The following is a 25832-nucleotide window of genomic DNA, read 5'->3' as shown; positions in this document are numbered from 1 at the left end:
CGTCAATATAAAAAATGACCTTTCGATTTACTCTTTAAGATACAAAAAAGAGAGAATCTTAATCAATATACGTTGTCAAAACTTCTCTGATAAGAGCTCCTGCAACAGGGAGTTTAGATTAAGAGCTCTTCAGAAAAGTTTTGTTTCTGGTCTGAACTCCTTCCTAAAGACCTGGTTTTGATCCTATTGGGAAACTTTGTTGGGACTACTCATTTTAGACTACACACAACCTTGCAAGGCTACATATTAGAAGTGTGGGATTACTCACACACTGAAGCACAGATTCTTGTATAAGTGTCATCACAATTCAAAGATTAATAGGACTGCTCACAAGGGAAAGGATTTATACAGAACAATGCCTTTAATCCCACTCTTGCTTCAAATTTTCCTTTGACATGTTTCCTTGCGCATGAAAGTCCACAATGCTTAAACTGACTTTTTCAGTTCCTTTCATGTAATTTACAGCTTAGCATACCCAGCAACCACACCAAAATGACATTTTCCTGAAACATCCCAGCAGGAGAGTTGGTAAAAAATAGCTCTGTCCTGGCACCAGTGTCAGCATTCAAAAACAAAGACCTCATCCATGGTCTTTTCACTGATACTTTCAATCTATTTTGCTCCAAATTCCTTACTCAGACAGGCTGTGGTATCCCACTTTACATTGTCTTTAAGTTTTACAGTGTCCTCTTGCATTCAAATACATTAATGACCCACTGATATCTTTTTAATGGCTAGACGGACCAATTCATAAAATTGTTCCAAGTTCCCCCTCCCATTACTGCAAGTTTTCTCAGGTGGATAAGGAACAGTCTCACATTGAAAACAAACAAACAATCCAAACCAAACAACAACATCAAGAGATAACCTGGTGGCAATAGTAAATAATTTTCTTCTTTTCAAGTATCTCTGTTGCTTAATGTACCTCCCAGCCACAATATAATAGATAGTTCATATAGATGATGATACATTTATTAAAAAAAACAAACCACAAAATCTTAAGTTTATGTGACTTTTCTTTTGGTTTTCAACAAGTTTTTCCTCCCTGCATGCCTTGGGTCATCCTGAATAGTCTTCCAGAATGAACTGAGGATCCTGAGGTCTTTCCTGAAGCAGGGAAGCCCAAAGACTCTTATATCAGGGTCACATTCAGTCCACTTGATAGTGAACAGCTAGTGATGTGGGATGATTGTGGAGCCACTCACAGTCACTAGACCAGGCCAGCCCTCTTTGTGTGTGCTGGTGTCCTAACAAGATGGAGCAGCAACTCCTCTATCATTGCCTTCTCCTTCTCAAGCATCTATGCACAACATACCCGACCTTTAAACAGGCTGCCTGCATGCGTTTTATCTGTCTCATGGCTTTGAAGTGGCTGGTAAATACATACTGCTCTGCTTCTGCCTTCCTCCAGCCTCAAATCCTACAGGTTGTTCCCATCCCAAGTTTTCATGCAAGAGAAAAGCATGTTTAGTCTATTCCTTGTATTTTGAGGGAAGAAGATGCTTGAACTTCTTTACACAATGCAATATTTGTCCTACCACCCGGGAAAATAATAAAGCCTATAGTGTATTCAAAACTCTTAACTCTACACAGAAATGTATCTTTTCCACTGTTACTAATATATAAAATCATTAATTCTAACAGGTTCATTTTTTCATGTCAATTTTCTATTGCCTACTTTGAGAGAAGACAATAAGGACAATCAAGTTTTGTTTCTGTTTCTATAAATACCCTCTAAGATAATCAAAAGTGACCAGTCATTGCCATAGCAAGGAAGATGATCTTGATGGTACACAGTAAATCCATCTCAGGTTTTGTTCAGAAGTAAGGTGGTGTTCTGAAAACAAAAAACTGCAGAGTTGGGGCAATGTGAACATACCACCTCTTCATTTTAATGACTAAGTCTTTGAAGAGGCTTTGCATCAGTGGGATAGTGGGTGATTGCAAAAATTTCCAAAGAAGATTTTTTTTGTTTTAAATACAAAGCTTCAAACAACTTAGTCATAAACCAGCACTGTAACCAATAATTGCCCTTCTAGATGCCTATCTTTTCTTTAGGCTCTCTTAAGTGGGACAAGATCTTGTAAAGATACAAACATTTTCCTCCTCATTTTAGTGGTAAATAATCTCTCCCTTTGTTAACATTGGGACTGCTCTCTGATGTACTTTGCAGCATCTGCTCCCTTTTCTCCCCAGTTCTTTTAAAAGCATTCTTAGAGTCATGGAAATTTTTTCTGTCCAAACAGACCAGATAGAAATCTCTCCTCCAGGAAAGAGTCTTACAGAAACCCTGACTGTTAACAGCCCTCAGCTGGAGCAGAACTGAAGCACTCAACTCAGGGAAGCTGTGCTGGTTTACACAAAATGAGAGGTTCAGCTGAAAGCATATTTTGTGAAGGCCAGCTCTTCTACTTAGTTCACGATTCTGAGCATAATCAAAAGTTTCAAAACCTAGAGCCTGTAGGCTGAAATTTATTGGTAACAGATGGGGCTAAACAGCACACACAATTTACCTATGTACCTAAATAACATAATATATATTTATAAGCATAAATAAAACAGCTGGTCTCCATTTCCTCACTAATGAAAACACCCTTGGCCTTCCTCGACTCCAGACCTACACTGCCACAACAACTTGGTCTTCAAACACACAAGTCATATCTGTTGGCCTGAGTCGTGAAAACCTGGTGTTGCACAAATTTTCATTAACAATTTTGGCTCTGTCCTGGTTTCACGTGGGAGAGAATTCGTTTTCTTCCTAGCAGCAAGCATGGCACTTTATTTTGAGTTTAGGATGAGACTAATGGTGGCAACACACTGATGTTTCAGGTGTTGCAAAGCAGTGTTTATACTGAGTCAGGGACTTTTCAGCTTCTCATTCCACCCTGCCAGCAAGGAGGCTGGGGGTGCATAAGAAGTTGGGAGGGGACACAACCAGGCCAGCTGACCCCAAAAGGTTTATTCCATACCATACCTCTTATGATCCGTATACAAGTGAGGGGGAAAACAAGACAGGGGCTGGCTGGGCATCACTGGGCAGGTGAACAATTGCACTGTGCATCACTTGTTTTGTATATTCTAATTATTTTGTTGCTGTTATTAATATTACTGTTATTTTTTCTTCCTTTTCTGTCCTATTAAACCCTCTTTATCACGATCTATGAATTTTACTTCCCCCCCTCCCCCATTCTCTTCCCCCATCCCACAGTACGGGGATGGAGTGAGCCAGTGGCTGTGTGGTGCTCGCTACCTGCTGTGTTAAACCACAACAGGCTTCTACAGCAAGGCTCATGCTGTCAATTAAATTATGGCAGCAGCTGAAATCTAAAGGTCACATCTAATATGAAACAACACAGCACTTGATAAACAGCACAAGTAAGAAGAACTAACTTTTGAAGGTCGGACTACTGCCAGGTAAAATGCGGAATTCTTGCAGGTAAGTGCATCTTCCTTGCATATTTCATGGGCAGGAAGACACTTCCATGGCAAGGTACTTGCATGAAGCTTTAAGCTGCTTTTGTGGAAAGTAAACACGTAGCCTTACATAAGCTATTTCAGTCCAGAAGTTCCTTGTGGTTAGTTAATTATATATACTAATAACTTCCCAATGACAGTGTCTGGATGCAGCCTGCACATACACACAGCAAAGCAATTTAATATTGTTCACCCACTACAATGTTCTCAAGCAATGACTGACACTTCAGTGCAAGTTCTTATGCTTGAAAAATAATAATAGATAACTTTTCTCATAGAAAGTTATGAATTGGGACTTAGCTTTCCAAAATTAAAGTACTCCGTTGAGGAACCCCTGTCATCTCTCTAAAGAGAGTGACTTGCTAAATACTTTGCAGCAACACCTTTGCAAATCATATCCATGGATCCCTAGGTGCCTGTAGGATGACAGGGACACCTTATACTGATTGCAAGCACCACCATGTAGTTTTACACAGATCAAAATATGCTGATGTATCTTAAAATACTGACCATCTAAAAGCAAGGCCAAGGAGCTCCCCTTACACAGACAGGCTTTGTGTATCTCTCAAGGACGGAGGGAGAAAAAATAAGAACTGCTGTGACATATCCCAATGTTATTTCCTAACTCATAACAATTGTTAGCTGTGGATTTTGGGGAGTGGGATCCTAAACTTGAGAGGGTCATAGCTCAGAGGGGGCAGCACCTCTGAAGAGCCTGGCACAGTTTTGGAGACTAATGATTTTTCCAGAGACTGTAAGGGCCAAAACATTTGAAAATTTACATCAACTATAGCAGGGGAATCCAACTGCAGAACAAATTCCCAAAGTGGATATTTTTCAAATTTGCCTTTCTAAATGTTAGTTACTTTATTTCTTATTTTATTTTAGAGGTTAAAGAAAATTTCCAAGTAAACAAAAATTGCAAAATGTTGTCTTCTGTACAACTACTTTTTAAGGTCTTAGCTTTGTGCAGGGTAGAATGACTTGAGGGATAATCATAAGCCTTTTCCTGAACCTTCAAGACACTTTTCTGAACGGGACATACCATGCACACAGTCTGAGTTCTCAAAGATGATTTAGTAGCCTCATGAAACCCCAAATATTCTGCAGTAGCCAGACAATTGGTTACTTTTTCTTCCTTCTATTTAAATACTGGTTCAAAGTCTTCCCAGAAAGAGGGGGCCCAGTACATAATAGTATCATATCCCCCAGCAGTCCACTACAAACCTGGCTCCTGGTCACTTTTGGTTTCCTAGCCCTCTGGCCACCTGAATTAACAGCATAACCAGCTGCCTTTTAGTGCCTTATGCATGTCTTTCGGGCTTAGTTTACAATACACAGACATTCAGACAGATAAAAATAGTAAAACTTTGAGAAAGACAAAGAGTATTGGCACTGCAATGCCTTTTCCAATGAAAAATATTCATGGTTGTATTGAAGCAATTGTCCCTTGCCAATGTGAGTGGCGTCATTTTGTTAGCTCCAGCATAATTTAATTACACAATTTTCCCAGCTCATGAATGTGTATATATTTACTATTTTATAATAAAATACAGACATTATTTTTTAAAATAACTTTCAGGCAAAGTAGTACAAGAGATTAGGAAGGAACATATGGTAGAAATCATTTTTGACCTATGTTTTATCCTCAAAACCCAAAAGTGGATTCAGTATTAAAATCAAAGCACTCTAAGTATATTATGAAATATTTACAGCTGTTATTACTGCCTGATTTATGTGTGCCAGAGACCAGATTATTCAGGCTGGTTTCACAAGCAATATGTCAGTAAACAGGATTTTGTTTGGTAATTATATTAAACATGTCCATATAAGCTTTGAATTAATTATAAACTGTATTTTACTGTACTTGATAAAAGCACTAAGCAGCAAGAACTAACGATGGCAAAGAGGTCTCCTCTCATTTTCAATAAAGCTTTCCATGTGAAAATCTGTCAACATGAAAAAGTTGCTGCTTGTAATTAAAACCAGGCTTTAGTTCAGTACTATGTTTACATGTTATGTTCCAGAAGGGGGAAAAATGCAATTAAATTACTCTCCTTAAACCCTGTGGTTCGCAAACACACAATCTGCTCTGGGCACGCTACTGATGTCAGCTCCTTCAGCAAGGAAGACACAATCATGCTTGGCCCATGACACGTTTGAGAGTTTTGCACTCCTAACACAGCGTGGTGAGAGTGCAAAGGCAGCCCTCGAGATACATTCACGGGATGTTTGCAGTGGGCTTGTCTGCCCACATCAGGCATTTTAGCTGTGCTCCTTCAGTACTTGCACAAGGCTTTTCTAATGGACAGATAATGACACAGCAGAGGTAGAGGAGGTTACAGCAGTACTTCACCAGACTTGGGATTGTGTCAGTGAGCGACTAATTACCCCTCTGCTCCAGCTCTCACATTAACTTACTAAGCCACTCCTTGCCTATCTCCACAATGGCTTTATAGCATAAGGTCTATTTTCACTGCAAAATTCAAAGTGACTCCTCTGAAGTAGACCCCTGCCAAACCAGGCACTGAACTGTGCTTCTGTGAGTGCCAAGACCACGGTACCGGGACCTCAGCCTGCTGGTTGCTTCTGAAGATGAACAGTAAGCTCCTCACCTGTAACACTTCTCAATACCAAGCACACACACTGTTTTATCACTGTGAAATACAAAGTTATGTTTCGTGTCAGGGAAATAAAGAAAATCTGTGTAATCATAGTGATGGAACACAGCCATGGGACAGTTATAAAGATGAGTTCTAATAAACAGCTGAGGAAAGCATGGAAGGCAGTTTTTGAATAAATCTTTTGCTTGCAATTATCTATTATAAGTCTCAAGCTATTCTGCAATTAGTGTCCTTTAATTATAACTTTAGAAGCTTGCTTTGTATTAAAGAATTTTAAACTGTAGTTTTAGAGTGCAAAAAGGTTTTCTTTTAGACAAAAGAAGGAAAAAGGAGGGTGCTCAGGCCTCACACAAGGTGGGAAAACATCCTGGACATGAAGATATGACTTCAGATCACTGATTTATGACTCCTGGAGAAGGAAACTGGACATCAGCATTTAGAGATTGATAGACTTGAAAATAGAGATGGGACCCCCACATCTGGAAGCCAGATCCCACCACCTGGAAAAACATATCCTGGAAGTACATCCTGGAGTATTGAAATATCAGAATAGATCACAATGGTCTATAGAATTATACAGGACAATCTATAGATTTATGGCTGTTAGGTATTGAATTGTGACGTTAAAACTAGAAATGGAAACTGCTGAGAAAGCTTATGAATATGTATAAAATGCCATCAAATCCAGCAATGGGTGTGCAGTTGGAAGGGAAAACCCCTGCCACTGTACCCAGCGCTGCCTCTTTGCTCACACTTTACCATGTTAATTAATTAATTATTAAATTGCTGCTTGATATATTGGCCGTGTCAAGCGTCTCATTTTTAACAATTTGGTGGAGAATGCGGGCATCTCCAATCCATTGAGGGAGGCCCCTGATCTCGGGGAGGCGCCCCACCTTGCAGGCTTTTGCCTCAGGTGGCCCTGAGTGACTGGGGAATCTTTCAGGGAGAAGGAGATCCTCGAGGTAAATTGTGAGCAAAGGATTTTGAGCTCCCGGATAAAGCTGCAGTGAAATTCACCTGTAATAACTCGTGCACAGAGACCCAGGCGAGAAAAGGAGGCTGTAAGTATCGCTTGGTTAGGTGGGCTAAGAACGGGTACACACGTGTGAGAGTGTGAGTGGTGTGTGTGTGAGACGTGGTCTGACCACGAAGTGATTGTGGAGTTCTTCTAACCTCGGTTCCGTGTCTCCGCGAGGGGAGCGGCAGGTGAAGGAACAAAGCGAGTGTTGGTAAAGGGAATTCTTTCATATAAAAAGGTCGGGGGCGGGATGCGGCAATAGCTGGGGGGGATTTCTTTACAGTAAATCAGAGGCGGGAAGCGGTATTGGTTGAAGGGACTTTTTATTAAAGAAATCCTAGACAAGTGAGAAAATAGGAAGGCCTTTCATTACTGAAGTCAGAAAGAGTGTGGTCGAGGCAAGTGAGGGAATACCCGTTTCTTAGGGTGGGTCAATGCCAAGGCAAGGACCCAGGGGTTGGTATAAACCAACAGGAAAATAGCAGTACTAAAGGTACTGGGAAAGGAGGGAGCTTTTTACCACAGGACAGTCCCCTGGGGTTAATGTTAAAATTTTAGGATGAATGTAAATCCAGGAAAGGAAAAAGTAAAGAGAAAATGATAAAATACTGTATGATGGAATGGACTAAAGAAATGACACGACCTGATAATTTGTACTGGCCAATGTACAGGTCATCTGAGGAGTGGATCTGTCAGGCCCTGAATGCCTGTGTAAATAAAAAGGATCCAATTAACCAAGAGAGCGATTATGCTGCTTTATAGCAGAAGTCCTGGCCTTCTCCCCTGTATGCTTTAAAAACCAAAAAAGGAGAAGAATCCATGAGGCCACTTACACAACCTCCCCCCTTATCTACCACAACCAGCTGCCCCACCAGAGGTGCCTAATCCAGCACCCCCAGCACCTCAAGCCCCTATGGCACCGCTTGCACCTCAAGCCCCTGTGGCTCTGCCTCGTCCTCCAGATTCACCACCTGCACATAGAAGCAGGGAGACAGTTCGGGCAGAAAGGCGCAAGGACAGTGATGATGAGAGCAAAAGGGGCCAGTTAGATCCATTAAGGAAGGTACTGATAGTAAGATACCAAGGGGGGAAGGGGAGGACAGCTATTAGATATGTATCAGTACCACTGAACACTGGGGATGTGAGAGCCCTTAAAAAGGAAATGGGGATGTCTGATAAACTAGATCAGTTCCTGGGGCACAAGAAGCCACAATTAAGCTATTAAACTTCTTAGAGAAAAAGGGTTTGAAAGCTTCAATGTCCAAGTTGCAATTTGTAGAAGCAGAAATGAAGTATTTGGGTCATTAGTTAAGTAAAAGAACAAAGAAACTGGACCCTGAATGAGTATCGGGCATACTTGCCTTACCTTCTCCCAGAACAAAGGGAGAGATAAGACAGCTGGTAAGGCTATTAAAGTGTTGTAGGCAGTAGATAAAAAAGTATAGTCAAAAAGCAAAATTTTTATATCAGAAGTTAACTGGAGAACAGATTCATGATTTTGTAGAGTTAATTGAATTACAAACTAAAGTAAGACCAGATTTAACTGAAAAAAAAAAAAAATAAAATTATCTGAAGGGGAGAAATATTTCATCAATAGCTCCTGCAAAGTATTAGAAAGGAAGCAGAGGTCAGGATATGCAATTGTAAAGGGAGGAAACATGTTGATAGTAGAAAAGAAAAGGTTAAGTTCCAGCTGGCCCGCACAAGCCCGGGAGTTATATGCGTTATACCAGGCTTTAGAACTGTTAAAAGACAAAGTGGAGACTGTTTATACAAAGTATACTTTTAGAATTGTACATACTTTTAGGAAGATTTGGAAAGAGAGAAGTTTGATCAATACCCAAAGAAAATGGTTGATCTATCAAGAATTAATACTTAAAGTGCTTGTATCATTAAAAAGACCAGAAAAAATAGCTGTTACACGTGTAAAAGGTCACCAAAGAAACACAAGCTATTTAGCAAGAGGAAATAACATAGCTGACCAAGCTGCAAAAAGAGGCAGCTTTTGAATTGAAAGAAACAATTCAGTTGAATATTATAACAAAAGTTCAAAGAGAAGTCCAAAAAAATTTTATAGCTCCCAAGAAGCTATAAAGAAATTAGACACTAAGAAAGAACAAAGAAAAGGAGTACTCTTAGATAGGTGGGAAATTTTGTCCAAAGCCTATGCACAAAAGATTTTGAGCCAATTACATCAGCATACTCATTGAAGAACCAGAGCCTTGTGTGATCATTTTTTAAAAAAATATGATGGGTGTATTGGGATTTTTTTGAAATAGCAAAGCAAGTAACACAGAGGCGTGTTACTTGTCAGAGAGTCAACAAAAAGGTAATGAGGCAAACTTCAGCGGGGGGGGGGGCCGGTAAGAAAATAGCCTATGAACCTCTTGAAAGAGTTCAGGTGGATTATGCTGAGCTTCCAAAAGTCAGTAAGTGGAAGTATCTGTTAGTAGTAGTAGATCAACTAATTCGCTGGGTAGAAGCTTACCCAGCTGTAAGGGCCACGGCCAAATTTGTAATTAAAATACTACTAGAACAAATTATTCCCCGATTTGGGGTTATTCGAGCCATTGATTCTGATCAAGGCTCCCATTTTACCTCTAGTGTCATCAAAGGGGTAACACAAGCCATGGGTATTTCCTGAGAACACCATACCCCCTTGGCACCCTCAGAGCTCTGTGAAAGTAGAAAAGAAAGACCAAACTATAAAACAGCATTTAACCAAATTAATGATTGAAACCAGAATGTCCTGGATAAAATGTTTACCTTTAGCATTGCTTAATATAAGAACACTTCCTAATGCAGATACTGGGCTATCAGCATACGAAATGCTTTATGGAATGCCATATTCCCAGGAGATACCCCAAACATCAGTAATAGTTAAAGATATGACTATTTAAAAAATATATCCAAACAATTAGACAACATGTATTAGAGTTGAGAGAAAAAGGAATATTGGCTCAATCTACCTCTCTAGGATTTAGCATACATAAAATAAAACCAAGTGATTGAGTGCTAGTTAAAAGCTGCAAAGAGGAGACCTTATCTTCTAAATGGGAAGGCCCATATTTAACCCCTTAACCACTGATACAACCATCTGGACTGCAGAGAAAGGCTGGACCCACACATCACGATTAAAGGACCAGTGGGACCACCAACAGAGGCACCGGCCGAGCTTCAGTGGAAAATCTCATCTGCTCCTAGAGAACTGAAAATAAGACTTAAAAAGGATTGATGCATGTTTCAGAAACTCTTGTACCTGAGGTTTCAGAATCAAAACCTTCCAAGGAAAGTGAAATGTCCTAACCTAAACTGTAAATGTTTTCCCTGGGGTTGTTTCAAGTGCACGGAGTGTCAGAAATTGTGGTATACAAACTTGGTGGGGGCAAGGATCCCTAGTACCCTTTGCTAGAGTTGTAGGGATGAGATAGAGAAAGAGACAGATAGAACACTAAGGGCTGCAGTAGAAAAAGGATACATTAAAGTAGGTGATAAGGATTGGTGGGGGACCTGGTTGCACAGGACACGGGCTGGGATTGATCTACAGGAAGAAGCAAAAGCAAAATTCGAAAGAATTGAGTGTGATTACAACAATTAGATACCAGACAGATACTGAAGTAAAGTAAAGGAGTGGCACAGAGCTCCAGTGGGCCTGCCAACAATTCTCAGGTAAGAATAAATAGAGGGCAAGACCAGATTGACCTCTACCTTTGCCACCAAGAAGATGAAAATCCCAACTGTTGGCAGCAACCCAATAGGTTGGAGGGGTGGAAAGGCATGTCATACTGGACCTCTCATTATATACCTGATCATGTGTGTAAGCATTGCCATGGCAATTGACAATTGTCACCCATGTCACAAGTCAGTAAAATGGAGAGGAGTCACAACGGTATCCTTTGCTGGTCACACCCATATAAACAAAGGTGGTTATGATGAAAGTCAGTTAAGTGTTTGTGAAGAGCAAGGGAGTTTTAGATGTAAAGGAATTTAAGAGCAAGAGGAGGAGCTGGCTGTAATTACCAGACATGTCCAAGAGGAGAAGAATATATATGCTTTACCAAAGCAGGTATGTGGGGATACACTGATGGGAGAGGAGTTCAATATGGGGAGAATTTAGTGCAGAAAGCAGTAGAAGGGTTGAAAACCCACTCTGAATCTAAAGTTGCTTCCCCAAATTTGTATGAGAAATTAAAGAAACAGCTGCCAGAGTTAGACCTTTCCACTTTTGGAGAATTTGTTTATGGATTTAATGCAATGAATTGTAATAGAATTAAATATTTCCAAGTGCTGGATTTGTGGTGGGACCCAAATGACAGGGCAATAGCCTTAGAGAGGAGAAGGGTTAGAAGTAGCACAAATTTTAAAGTAGAAGCGAACAAGAATTACAAAACCTGAAGAACAGACAGAAAGATAAGTATTGACAAATGTAGTAATAGGCCAGGAATGCATAGCCAAGAAAGGCAAAGCTTTTGGGACAAAGGTAGGGGAAACCCCTTGCAGGAAAATGTATACCACAAATTTCTCTAAAATCGGTGGTAGCCACAAAACCCAAAAGGATATTTAAGTAACAAACAAATGCCTGTTCAACAATAGAATTCTATCCTTCAAGCTCCATGGTGAGAGCAGTTGTTTAGAAGAGGGGCTTGGTGGAAGAAAATAGTATTTATAATATTGTGTTCATTGACTGGACTGTTGTTTTTACCTTGCTTAATTCCATGCTTTGTTCAGCTTATCCACTCTGTAATACAAGGTATACAGGTCGCTGTGATGCCTGTAGACCCTGAACTAGCTACAGGAGAATTTATCCATTTTGAGAAAACATCTAAAATATCCAAAATAATGAAATTGAAGAAAAAGGACAAAGAAGGAAAAGTTTCTGAAGTTTTGGCCAGATTCGAAACCCAGACACGAATAAGTAAGATAAATAAAAATTTATACAAGCAGAGTGGGGACTGTGAAATACAAAGTTATGTTTCGTGTCAGGGAAATAAAGAAAATCTGTGTAATCATAGTGATGGAACACAGCCATGGGACAGTTATAAAGATGAGTTCTAATAAACAGCTGAGGAAAGCATGGAAGGCAGTTTTTGAATAAATCTTTTGCTTGCAATTATCTATTATAAGTCTCAAGCTATTCTGCAATTAGTGTCCTTTAATTATAACTTTAGAAGCTTGCTTTGTATTAAAGAATTTTAAACTGTAGTTTTAGAGTGCAAAAAGGTTTTCTTTTAGACAAAAGAAGGAAAAAGGAGGGTGCTCAGGCCTCACACAAGGTGGGAAAACATCCTGGACATGAAGATATGACTTCAGATCACTGATTTATGACTCCTGGAGAAGGAAACTGGACATCAGCATTTAGAGATTGATAGACTTGAAAATAGAGATGGGACCCCCACATCTGGAAGCCAGATCCCACCACCTGGAAAAACATATCCTGGAAGTACATCCTGGAGTATTGAAATATCAGAATAGATCACAATGGTCTATAGAATTATACAGGACAATCTATAGATTTATGGCTGTTAGGTATTGAATTGTGACGTTAAAACTAGAAATGGAAACTGCTGAGAAAGCTTATGAATATGTATAAAATGCCATCAAATCCAGCAATGGGTGTGCAGTTGGAAGGGAAAACCCCTGCCACTGTACCCAGCGCTGCCTCTTTGCTCACACTTTACCATGTTAATTAATTAATTATTAAATTGCTGCTTGATATATTGGCCGTGTCAAGCGTCTCATTTTTAACATCACCACATTTTTCAACCCTTTTTTTTGATACATAGAGATGAGTGAATGCTATTTGCAGTGCCACTGGTTGACTAGAATTTCAGACCATAGGATACCAACACTATCTTGACACATTTAAAGGTTTTCATACTGCTGCAATGAGACACATTTCCTAAACAGCCAGGAAACAACCTCCTTGCATTGCAACCCAGTGCTCCATATGAGAAAGCATCTTACAGACTTCAGTATAAACTTCTCTCAAACAAGGTCGTATTATATTTAGTGATAAAAAACCAAGCAGATAAGCAGCTCTGTGCTTATCCTGTATTACAGAAGCCTGTACACTAGATTTGTTAATCTAACTTTAATTCAGAAACCTGACACTCCCTGCTTTTCTTGTATCCATTTTTTTGTTTCTCATTAATGCAACCAGATGGTGACTTCAGTTTGATTACAATTCTGCCTACTTTAATGTGAACTCTTCATCTTACTACTATCAGATGACATTTGCTTTTCTTAATGTACATAGTTTTAGGAAAAGTACAGAAGTGCTATTGCTGTGTTACATGAAAAAATCCAATATACATTTAGCTGACATAGCATCAGCTGGTGTTTAAACTTGGCTTAGCTAATGGACTTTTAATGTCAGTGGGGTTGTGTGCAGTTACTGGCTATTAGCAGGAATGGGCCCTTTCTATAAAAATCACTTTTCCTCAAGTGTGTTGTTTGAACATTCCTTCCCCTGATTTAGTGACTGTCACCAAATACAAAACAAATGCAAGGACACTGGAATCTACTGTTATCTTTAAAACCAGCTTAACCTCAGCCTGGCCTCCACAAATGAAATATGTTCTGCAGTGGTACTAGTGAATACAAAACTTCAAAGACAAAAGTCCAAATTTTCCTTGCCTTGCTGCAGTGAGTAAATTCCAAGTAATCCAGTGAAAATAATTAGACAAAGTAAATTTGATCACAGTACTGTTATCTATTGATTTCCCTAAAAAACAAAAAAACAAAAAAAACCAAAAAAACCAAAAAAAAAAAAACCAAAAAAAAAAAAAAAAAAACACAAAAAAAACCCAAACAAAAAAAAACCCAAACAAACAAACAAAAAGGCAACGAAACCAACTACTGGTAAAATAGCTAATCAGTAAAACAAAGCAGATTAGTAGTCCACACAAAGTCACTTTGCCAATTAAATTAATTTTCTTTGCAAATATTTCTCATAAATACAAATTCAAAACTTTATTCTTGAGACCACAAAATGATAGAAATATTTATAAAGTAAGTAATTAAATTAGGCATTTTAATTTTTTTTTAAGATTTGGAAGGTTTTCTCTAATAGCCATGTTTGCTACAAGGAATTAATATATAACTTTGAGGGAGGTGGGGGGAAGAAGAAGATTCATACAGAAATATTTCAGGACAAGCAAAGGACAAAAGTCAGCAGCTGAGCAGTTTTGCCTTTTCCAGTGCTCCTTAAAGGCATATGGCACTTCTCATTCTACTGCCTGCATGAGGATAACAACTGCTTTTGTTACCAGCTACCAGGCTGAACTCCTAACTTAAAACTTCGAAGCCCATGCTTTTAGTGGCAGAGGTCTTTAGTTCAAAAACAATTGCTAAGGCAGGAAATTGCCATACATTTGTGTGTAATAGATATTTAAGTGGATATCTGCCTACAGTTGGTGACATTTAGCTGTCAGTGTCTAAAATATCATAACAAAAAGCCAAGCAAAAAAAAAAAATCTACCTGAAAGAATCTTGCCACCTTGTTTTCAAGTGAGGCACCATATCAATCTCTCTACAGAAAAGAGTCACATTGCCACATGGAAGGGAAATTGAAAGCAAGTTATTCAAATTATCCCACTTCAAAAATAAATACCAAAGCAAAAAAGAAACAACCTCATGAAAAAACTTGCTACCAAGTAAAATGAGATCAAGGTCTGTTCATCTTAGAGTCTCACTCTACTGTGTCAACATATTTTTTAACACAGAAGCAGATCAGCTTCTGGCATGTGCTGGCTCTGAAATTAATGGAGCTGCATTTGGTGGTGGTCATAACCTGGCCTTGTACCACATAAGTCTATCCTTGATATAAACATTAGGCATTTTAAAAAGTAACAAAACAAAAGGGAACTGATATTGAAACTGCAGGTCCCAGTACTGAATTTTCTAGCTACAAACTTTCTAGTTACTTAAGTAAAAAATTAGGAACTTCCTATTTGCTCCAGTACAGCTATTTTGCATGACAAAGAGAAGAAAAATCTGCACTCCTATTTTTGCCAGCCGTGTTTTGCTGCGTAAGAAGTTTCCTTTATTTTGTTTGAGCAAGACACCAAAAAAGTAACCCTCACCTCCAAAAACTTGTGATGAAGCTGTTCAAAAATAGAAAGGAAGTCCCTCAAGCTAGGTTTGAAATGTCTACATGAAAAGAATTTGTAATGGGGACTATGATTTGTCAAAAAATAGTGCAGCTTTGGGGCCAAAAACTTCTGAGCAAGGAATACAAGTATTTCATGAGACAATTCAGCAAGATTTTCTGTGAACAGCACTTGTAGAAGGGCAGAGTCTTCCCCATTTAATTACAGATCCATTCCTTAACCAGACTGAATTCTAGTTTTCACAATGAACCCTGATTTTGAGATCAAGTGGCCAAGTTTAACAGAGGAAACTTTATCTCTTCCTAGGTGAAACACCAGAGAGTTTTATCCTATTAACAGAGGTTCATGCAGCAGACATGAAATTTCAGTCTGAACACCTCACTGTTTGCCTGTTAGCCTCAGCCATTCACTGTTAGTCACAGCCACTCACATCTTTTGTATGTGCAGAGCAACCAGACAGACACACAAAGTTGTGGGAAAAGGGAAAGGTAAGAAGGACACATCTGTGCTGACTCCATGAGCAACTGGCAAAACACAGAGATACACTAATGAAAGAGAAAATTCATTCAGACTAAGGCAGTGTGCACATCTGTACTTGGAATTACTCCTGATGAGTGCCCACACTTCAGTCAGAGTAGGTAAATGCAGTGCCCATGAGAACAGAGTTAATCTCGCTTGCTATTCTGTCACACTTCTTACTCCTTGATTTCAGTATGACTGAACTGCAATTAACCTCATTCAGCAAGACTGTACTTTATTTTCACTCACTTTGTAAACTTTCCAGTATAAACACATATGTTGGGAGTGCATAAGACAAGCAATGTATTTAAACTATGGATACATCATATCATAAAAGTGCATATTCCAGCCATTATTTTAGCAAATTGATGGATGGAAATAGCTCTCCTAAAAGTTTTGAATTACTAATAATCCTGTGGTGATCCCTTTTCACTGTCTCATGTGAAATGCACTAAAATCAAGCAAAGAAACACCTGGAGAACAACTATCAGTTCAAACAAATTTCCGAAATGGCTGCAATAAAATCAACATCTTCTGACAGATCATTCAAGGCTTACTTGCACATTTCTTTGTATCTAGCTGATGAAATTCAAGATTTCTCAAACAATTGCATCCCATACTCAGGGGACCAAGAAAAATGCCAGCTTTCCTTTTTCTCAAAGGATACACTGCTAATCCACTGAGATTAACATTTCAACCTCTCACTCAATATAAGACTCAGAAATAAAGCTACTTTACTTCTTGAAAATAACTAAAAAGAGATTGGCAGGAGCTAACAAGAAAATGCTCAGCTCTTGCCAGGCCAGTGAAATCTATCTGAGCTCCTTAGCATAATTGTTGAAAATGTTCCTGCAACAAGAGAAAAAAGATACTGATTTAATTGCCTAGGCAACCTCATAGCTTTTATAACTCTTAAGGCAACGGGGTCCTCTGGAGCATAAGTCATTCAATCAGATGAATGAAGTACAGAGTAACATAGTTCTGAATCGCAGATTAAACCCAAATGAAACAAAACAGCCCAGGATAGTGATCCTTATTCCATTTACAACAGTGCTTCAGTCATGCGTTTGATCTGCTCTTCCTCCTTCCAAATTTGAGATAACAGTGTGGATTGTATTGGACAAAGCAAATCCTTCCAAACTGCCTGCCACCAGAAAATCAGAGTTTCTAGGAAGCATCCCTGTTCCTGAGCAACAGCATATCCTTTTGCCTGTTTCTTTGTTCAGGTTCTGGCCAGCAGATGGTTAATTTTTGCAGTAGCCAAGAGGAAGCATGGCTAGGCCCCAGAGAATATACCAGCTCACTTGATTTTCCAGGAATGAGGTGAAGGGCTCTTTTCCACATCTGGGTAGTGTGGCAGAGGGAGCAGTCAGGTATTGTTGTGGTCAGGGAGTTTCCGTGTGAATCATTCACCTCTTTCTCCGACCTTCTGCCATCAGTATTGTATATCAGCACCTTTTCTCATCTAACTGCTGTTCCCAGTAAATTGTTCTTAGCTCAAGCCATGATCTTTGCATTGTGTGCTTCCAATTCACCATCCCATCTCAGGGTAGGGGAGAACAGAGGAGGGAGAGAGTGAGCCGCACTCTCTTTGGAGGATCCCAGTGGGAGAAACTAAACTGAGGAGTACCATTCCTAACCCATGGCATCCTTTTATACATATGTCTAGATTACAGCAGATATAAGGAAACCATAGGTGAGACTCAAGAAATTCAACATTGAGAAGGTATTTGAGAGCCTTCTCAACACAGCATTCTCTTTGTAGCATCCTCTCTTTCTTCAGACAAGAATGGACTGGAGCACCAGAATCTTGGCTACTCAGAGAACTTGAGCTCAAGTTTTGGTTTCCCTTACACATTTCTCTGCACACTTAGGCAATGCCCCCTAGACCTCTCCACCAAACGGTGATAAATACAGCAAGCTTCCAAATGCAGCAAAATAGAGATTGAATAACTAAAGCAATATTACAAATAAGAACTTCCCATTGTGTCCAGCAATGCAAGCACATAGCAAAACATTTCTAAAGACACAGCTGCGGATATTCTCCACAGAAGGTATCACCAACTGAGACAAGCATGCACAGCTTTTTGGGTGTCTCTCCTGTCCTGCCTGTGTAGGACTCACAACAAAGGAAAGTGAGAATTCTGAGGAGGTGCTGAGGTACTGCAGTATCACATACGGACAAGGGAGATATCCCTGCCTTGATCGGACTGTTGGGCTGTCCTGCAAGCTGGAGCAGCACTGCTTGTAGTTAGGGAGCAGCAAAGGCACTCACCTAAATGCAGCATTGCCTGACACTCCCTGGTAGAAATAAGAGCATGTCTGGCACCACTGAGAATCTGGGTCTCCGTCTCAGTCTGCATCACAGTAAAATTGGTGTGATTTACCAAAAAAAACCCCAAAACCAAACCAAAACAACAACCCCCGCCAAAAAAAAACCCAAAAAACAACAAACAAACAAACAAACAAAAAAACCAAAAAACCCCCACAAACCAAAAAAAACCCACCACCAAACACAAAACAGCAAAACAGCAAGATCTAGAGAGCACTGTAAATATATGCCTTAACCAGTGCTAACCAGGACTGTAAATGAAATCTAACAGTGAGGTTTTTCACTAGGCTGGTTGAAATACGTGGAAAAATGTATAATGGAAATGAAAACCATTGTTGTCAGAAGACTTCACAACTTTTTAACTTATTCATTTTCACTGAAAACCTAACACATTTTCAGAGAGCATAAATACAAATAGTTTGGACAGTAGGGTAAATACTCAGGGCTTTTCTCTAAAATAACTGAATCTTTTCTGGTTTTGATTAAGAATTTTTTTTTCCCCAACCTCTCCATAGCAAACAAACAAGGAGGAATCTTTTTTTCTCTTTTGTTTCCCCCCTAGATTTTCCATTTTGATAAAAAAGGTATGTCTAAGTGAGACTGTTTTTGCATGAAGTTCTTTCTGCTCAGCCCAAACTTTGAGGTAATGTCCCAGGCTATAAAGGGACTCCCCAAATCCTGGCATTTGATGACTTGAGAGGAAATCCCATGTTTCCTGCTTAACATCCATGTGATTTGGGATGGAGTCATAAAAGCAAACAGGAAGTTGTTCTAGTGATGACTACCTAGGGAGAAAGCTATATACAAGCATCTCTGAGGTTACTGAAAGCTGGGAAAACCTCCAGCACCCGCTGCTCCCATCCACTGCACCTTACTTGTGCGTGTTGTTTGTACAAGCAGAGCCAGCCTTGAGGAAAACAACCGGAACACAGCTACGGTTTGGGGCTTTCCTTTAGCTCCTCCAGCTAGTGTGCACACAGTTTTATGTTGCATCAGAAAAATATATCTAAATACAATACCCACAATGGATCTTCTGCAAAATATTTAACCAAACCTATCACGAACCCAACAACAATACTCAATAAATCATCTCTCCACCACAGCAGTAGAGATGGGGGCTGGAGTACCTACAGATGACCCCATTAAATCAAACACAGGGGAATAAAGTATGCTCAGAATCAAGGGGAATTTTGTTGTTCCTATTTATTCTGTGTAAAGTTCTTTATAACCATTTCCCTTTTTAGCATAATTTCAAATGCTTGCTTACAAATGATGCAAATTAAGTGTTTCTTTGAATACAGTTTGCTTAGTCCCAGAAGACTTAACAACAATTCCTTCAGATTCGTTCTTGGATAATGTTATGATGGAAAGATCCAGGCGTGCCTGCTCCTGAGACTGGATTCTACTGAGCACACACAATAATTCACTTAAAACACCACCATTCCTTCAGTCCCTGGAAGCAGCCAGCACTGAACTGTGCCTCTGCACTACATTATCCTGACGCTGTGCTGATGGATGTTACGGCCAGCTGGAAAACCACAGCTCGTCTCTTACTCCTTTCCTTTGATTGTTGACTTGTACTTGAGAAGCTGTTTTGTACCTCCGAGCCGAACACGCAGCAGAGCTAATGCAAATGACAAACGCTGTAATTACCGCTTCGCTGGCACCGGTGCCAAGATTGCTGCCTGCTAGACTTGAATACCTCCACTGGGTGGCTAACAAGATGTGCGCTTCACAAACCAGCGCTGCCCTCTCCCCACCCAAAAGGGAAGAAAAACAATGCCATTTTTGTCCTAAAGGAGCACATACACAGTTATGTGAAATGTATTGCATAGGCAGAACATCCATGATTACATTTTATTTCAAAGATAGGCTCCAGTAACATGTTTTCGATGACAAACCAACAGTCTGAGACTCACATTGAGCCAAATCCTCTTTGACTAAATCACAGCAAACTGTTCAGTAGTCAGAGCGATTCAGATTTACCCAAGAACTCCCCTTTGCACCAGCAATTCAAACATATCTTTCTGATGAGCTGCAAAAGTAATTTTCCTGCCTTTTTGTAGAAAAAGTATCCAGAACAGATTCCTTGAAAGCCTAATAATGAAAAATCCAGGAAGAACCAGAAATCAAGAAATACAGCCATACACTATAAAACAGGTTACTAAAACCAAGATGGTTTTGCTAGTACCATGACATAAATGTAGCTTTGCTTTTCGAAGTATAACTCTCCTTTGTATTCTACTTAAACACAAAATTCTAGTCATATACTGTACAAAACTAGTCCCTTGTTGTTCTTCTTAGCCTGAGCTTCTCTTACTTTCCATAGGAACTGATTTCCTTTGTATCCTATTCAACTGACCGGGGTAGACTATGCCTCAAAACATCCCTCTTCTATTTGCATAAAAATCAAGATATTTACCTGGAAATGTCTAATAAGTATAACCCACATTTTTGTGATTGTTGAAATGGCCACGACACTCAGAGTGCTTCAGTAAAACATCAGAAGTCTTCAAGCATCAGCACCTTGTTATCTAGAAGTCTTTCATGCCTTTTCTCTGTAGTCTCCCAAGGGCAGCTTCACACAGCTCTGGCTATTTTTCTCCTTCCTATCTTTCCTTCTCCAGTTCCAGCTCTCTCCTTCCTGTCCCCAGCATGGCCCTCTAACCCTGTCTGTCCCACATATGACATCTTACCTTTTCTGTCCCTTGCACCCCTTCCTGTCCCTTCCTCCTCACAGCACAGGCAGTTGACTCCAACCACCTAACTCACTCTTTATCACACCCATAGCTGGGAGGGCAAGGCTGCTCCCACTCTTTGGTAGTTAACACAGCTGCAATAGATCAGGGGCAAGATTGCCTTCAGCACTATCTCTGTCTGTCTCCCTACAATCTGTCTCCACACACATTTTCTCCTTTCCTACTGCACAGACCAGCTATGGAACTGATTTGCCTGGCCTTGGCACAGAGTCGTATTCCTGTTTTCAGATATACTGTATTTGAAAAATTAAATTAGGAAAATCTTTTTAATTTGGTTAAGGCTGTTTCCTGTTTCTGGATTTGGATGTCACACACAAAGCTAGTCCCAAAATATAGTGACTAACTGAGGTTTAAGACCATTACCAAAGACAAATGAAGTTGTGGGATGAATGATCCATGTAAAGTGATTAAGTGCAAACATGCACAACAACTGTGGAACTGTTTAGATGCACTCTGGTATTCTTGCTGTACAGAGGACTAAATGACACTGACAGTAATGCTGAAGAGCCATCAAGAGAAACCTGTATGTGATCTATATACCTGTATGTGATCTATATATTTTTTTCCATAACTCTTGCTACCAGCTGCTAGAGCCTGGAGCCAGAGGAAGAAGAGCTCAGATTCTGACTCCCAGGTTCCCAGGGAGGAGTCTCTCCTCTATGCACAGATTCATCCACTTAATTTTAATCCTGCTTAAACTGCACAGCAGTTTAACTCTGTCAGCAAAGGAAACACAGTGGCTGCTTTGCTCTCACCAAAGAGTACTGCAGTACTAAAATGCTACTCAGAACTAGCACAGGCTACCACATCCAGCTCAAACTTGTCAGCATCATTGAAATCTACCCTACTGCATTGCTTTAAAACGGATTAATGTTCCAAAGGGCCTTATCCATTCACAACAAAATACTACTTGGCTCTTGCTTTATTAATACAAATACTACACCCACATGATCGAGTACAAGAGGTCCACTGATGCATCAAGATAATTAAGTCCTTTCCCCTCCTTTTTTCAACAAGATGTGTTTAGGTATTTAATTAGGAAATGCATCCCCAAAAGGTTAGTACATTCACATGTTATATTTCACTTTTTCCGCACTAAGCATTTTCAAACTGCTGCTGCTGCGAATACAGACTACGCTGGGGCAAGACAAATATCTGCACATATGGCTCTTTTACAGTTTTCTTTTTAAATTATCACTTTGATTTAATTAGGTTTGAGGGGTTAAGCATGAAAAATGCACTCTTTTATTGTAAAGGAACAAATGAAACACAACCTCATTAATACTTAGTCCATTTAGCTTTTCTACCATCTTTTACACCATCATTATTAAACCCAAAACCTGTCTGAACCATGCTTGTCACTACAGACAGACAGCCTGACCCTCGTTTTCGTCCCACCTACACAACAAAAAGGTGGGAGCCACAGGATTAGTGGATAACAGTTTGGGAGGCAGTAAGTGTGGGAGCTTTAGGGGAGGAGAGCAGCTGAAGCCCAGTCTCTGCTGACTGAAGAGACAAAGTAAAAGTTGCTCTTACGGAGGTGACACTGACATGTCCAGCAGAGGCACAGTTTGGGACATTTAAATTCTCATTCTGATGTGGCTTATCATAGAGATATAGTGAATGCAGTGAATGCCAGATCACAGTTGATTCTGGCTCGATAATCCCTCTGGCCCCATTCACACCGCTTTGAGAATTAAGGGCTGTCTCTACCACTGCAGCCATTTCCTGTTCTCTCCTGATAATAGCGGAAAAATACTTAGACAGCTTCAGATAAGAAGATAAGAAATACTCATAAAACAAAAAGTGTATTTAAGTCTGCTGAGAAGCTCACAGGAGGATGCCGAGATGTAGTGATAATGAATCTGCCAGGGAGTGAGGGGGGGTTGGTCCGCCAGCCCATCAGTTAATAAATTCATCTTCTACGAGGCAATGGAAAAAATAGGTATGAAAGCACAAGTCCCAGCAATGCTCGTGGCTTTCTCAGTCTGCTTCAAAAGCTAAAGATAGTTGGGGAATTGAGATGAAACATACATGTTTTTGAAATGTATATATAGAATAGAGGCAAAGCTTTGCCCGGTGCTATATGATGAGGAAACTTCCTGAAGAGGGCATAGTTAAACTGTTGATTCATTGCCTCACTGAAGCACCGTGTACACAAACACACATACATGAAAATCCCCACTGCACACACCAATCAGAAAATCCCTCAGCTCTGGGAAAAATAAGAAAACCAGGTCTGCACCCAAATTCTCTGCCTGGTCCTAGCAATAAAAATAAAAGTATATATGTGGGAAGAAAAGTCCAAGAAAAAGAGCTATATCCTAACCAGATTCCCTGGATTTTTCACTCTGTTGTGGAACTTTATCACACATCACACATTGGGAAGTGTTGCTGAAGAGCTCTCCATCCCTTTCTGGGTAGGTGAGCACATCTGTGTTCTGTGGCAGGTCCCACACCTGCATTGCCCTTTGCAGGGTATGAACAGGGGGCCTGGCTCCTCTGTCCTCATGGCGCTTCTGTCACACAGCGTTGTGTCACAGAGGGTAAGTGTGGAAAAGAGAAACCATCCGGGAGTGTGAGGTATGAGCCCTGTGGCACCAAGATGAGCGCTCTGGAACAGCCAAATGCAGGGGGTCCTCACTTCCCTGCTCAGGCCATCTGTCATGCAAAACTCCCCTGTCCTGCCAGCAGAGCAGACAGGCTCCTTTTCCACTCCAGGTTCAACTGTCTGAGGGGAGCTTTCTTCTCCAACACCCCCTGACAGGATATATCTATATCGACACAGACTGATATATACCCCCCGACATGTAGGTCTACATGCAGATGGTACTATTAAAACTTCTAAATACAAAATATCAAAACTATCTTATCTTGAAACCAAGCAGTGAAAGGAAATGATGTGGAAGACACAGATTAAATGTGCCACAACGCATAAGGGATTTTTGTACTCTCGTTCTCTGCTACCCCCTTTTCATGGCCAGATTTCTGATCTTCCCGTGAAATAAATGAGCAAGGGAACGTGACTCTGAGGGGATGGAGTAAGTATCAGCAGGAAATGGATTAGCACTGTTACATGTATAGACATAGTGTTCAGTGCAGCCAGCCCACCAGCAGCAAACCTACAGCTCTGTGCCGGGGAGAACCCACAGAAAGCCTGCCAGGGCACAGGGAATCAGAACAACCAGCACTACTCTCCTGTCAAAAAGGCCACAGAGGAGTGCACTTTGTAATGGCTGGCCGAGAACATAGGGTCAGATCTGTGGAGTTCTCACAACTGCCTCTCCACTGACATGATGTGGGAAAAATCAAGCATTCTTACACTTGCATAACACTAGCAACTCAGATCAAAAGTCTGGTGCATGTTACACTTCTTGGTTGCATACATATGGAAAATAAACAAAGCAGATTCTAAAACTCCTTTTCTCTTTTTAATTGTATAACTGGGATTTCCAACTGCTTTAACCGCACATCTTTGCTGTATGCAGCTCTGCCCACATGCCTCTCTCTTTCTCTCTCCTGTGTTCCACAAAAGCAACACATTTCCACATTAGGTCTAACTCCTGGAAAGAAAGAAGCACCGAGAAAGTTTGTCCAGCATCAGCTCGCAGGAGAAAAAGCTTCCTGCTGTGGCTGTCAGCCAGGTGGGTGCTACACTGAGCCAGGGCTCTTTGTGATGCTCTCAAACACCCGTAAACAGGCACTGAGAAGCAATACACTGACACTTAGAAAGGGGAATTTATACAAGGGCTACAGGGAATGCAGATGCAGATGTACTCCAGAATCCCCGACACGGGAGAGGAAACAAAAATCTCAAAATATAAACACAGAAAGAACGGTGACTCCCTTTGGGTGTATCATGTTTTAGGCAGGAAGAAGGAGGGCGTGGGGGGCCTTGGGGGTTTCAAGACTGACCGTCGATTGCAGAGCTCCAAGGGACGGCTTCGTCGCTGCGGAGGGACACCCGCCCGCACCTGCCTTTCCCACGCACCTAGCCAGCCCTCCTGGGCGCACCGGCGCCGCTCTCCCGCCCCAAAGGGCTGCCGGCTGGGCTCCTTCAGCCCGAACTTCCCCTCCGCTACCCGTGCCCCATTTGAGGACAGAGTGTAGGCAAATGCCCGTCCCGGCCAGGCTCAACACCTACAGACCCGACCCGGCCGGTACGATCAGAGACCCCGGACCCCGGCGGGGGTCGAGCATGCGGGTGAGTGCACTGTTTGCACGTACAAACACAGTAAAAAAGATAATCACGACATAAATTCGCATTTCTAACTCGCACACGGAGGACGCCCCAATCCCTCTCCATCCATCCATCCATCTATCCATCCATCCATCCCCTTACCTTGCGCCGCGGAGCCGGGGCGGCTGGCCCCCAGGACGGCCAGGGCGGGGAGCACCACCGTCTGCAGCAGGTATCCCAGTCCCAGCCCGCAGCGGGCCGCTGTCCCTTCCAGCCCCTTCCCCATGGCCGGGGCAGCGGGGGAGTCTGGCGGAGCCGCGGAGCTTTCCTGTGCCGCCTGTGCCGGCCCCGTCCCACCTCCGGGCGCGGAGCGGCGCGGAGCCCCCGCCGGGCGCTCAGGCTGCGCGGAGGGCGGCGGGGCGAGGGGCTGCGCTCGGGCCGGGCGGGCAGAGGCGCTGCATGGCCCCGCGGAGGGGCGCGGAGCCGGCGGAGCGCTGCTTTCTTCCCGCGGGCTGCTCGGCGCGGATGCCTCCACCCCGGGGGTGGGCGGGGGCCGGGGCTGGGGAGAGGGGGCTGCGCCGGCCGCCTGCGATAGAATGCGAGCCGGAGCGAGGAGCAGACCCAGAGGGAAGGGGGCGGGGGAGGCTAGGAGCCACCCGCCGCAGAACCGGCCCCCTTTCGCCTCCTCCGCCCGCGCCCCCTGCGCGCACACCCGCGGGCACGGGCGCACGCAGATGTTGGTGCGCACACGTGCGCGCCCGCACAGGCTCCAGCACACGCTCAACACAAGCTCCAACACACGCTCACACCCC

General features: G+C 41.6%; 1 protein-coding gene across 2 annotated transcripts in view; it reads right to left on the bottom strand.

The window, feature by feature from the left end:
• UNC5C (unc-5 netrin receptor C) overlaps nt 1-25616 on the bottom strand; it is a 257297-nt gene extending 231681 nt beyond the window's left edge. The window contains exon 1 of one of the 2 annotated variants that reach the window (XM_063422938.1): nt 25183-25616. In XM_063422938.1, coding sequence (XP_063279008.1) covers nt 25183-25306 — 124 coding nt within the window. In that variant the 5' untranslated portion in view covers nt 25307-25616. The remainder of the gene's footprint in view (nt 1-25182) is intronic. The other variant, XM_063422936.1, reaches the window with a different exon arrangement.
• Between the last annotated feature and the right edge of the window lie 216 nt (nt 25617-25832).

Source organism: Prinia subflava, chromosome Z (assembly GCF_021018805.1).
Source record: "Prinia subflava isolate CZ2003 ecotype Zambia chromosome Z, Cam_Psub_1.2, whole genome shotgun sequence".
NCBI lineage: Eukaryota > Metazoa > Chordata > Aves > Passeriformes > Cisticolidae > Prinia > Prinia subflava.
Note: the sequence above shows the minus strand (reverse complement) of the source record. Positions and strands in the feature narration are given on the sequence as shown.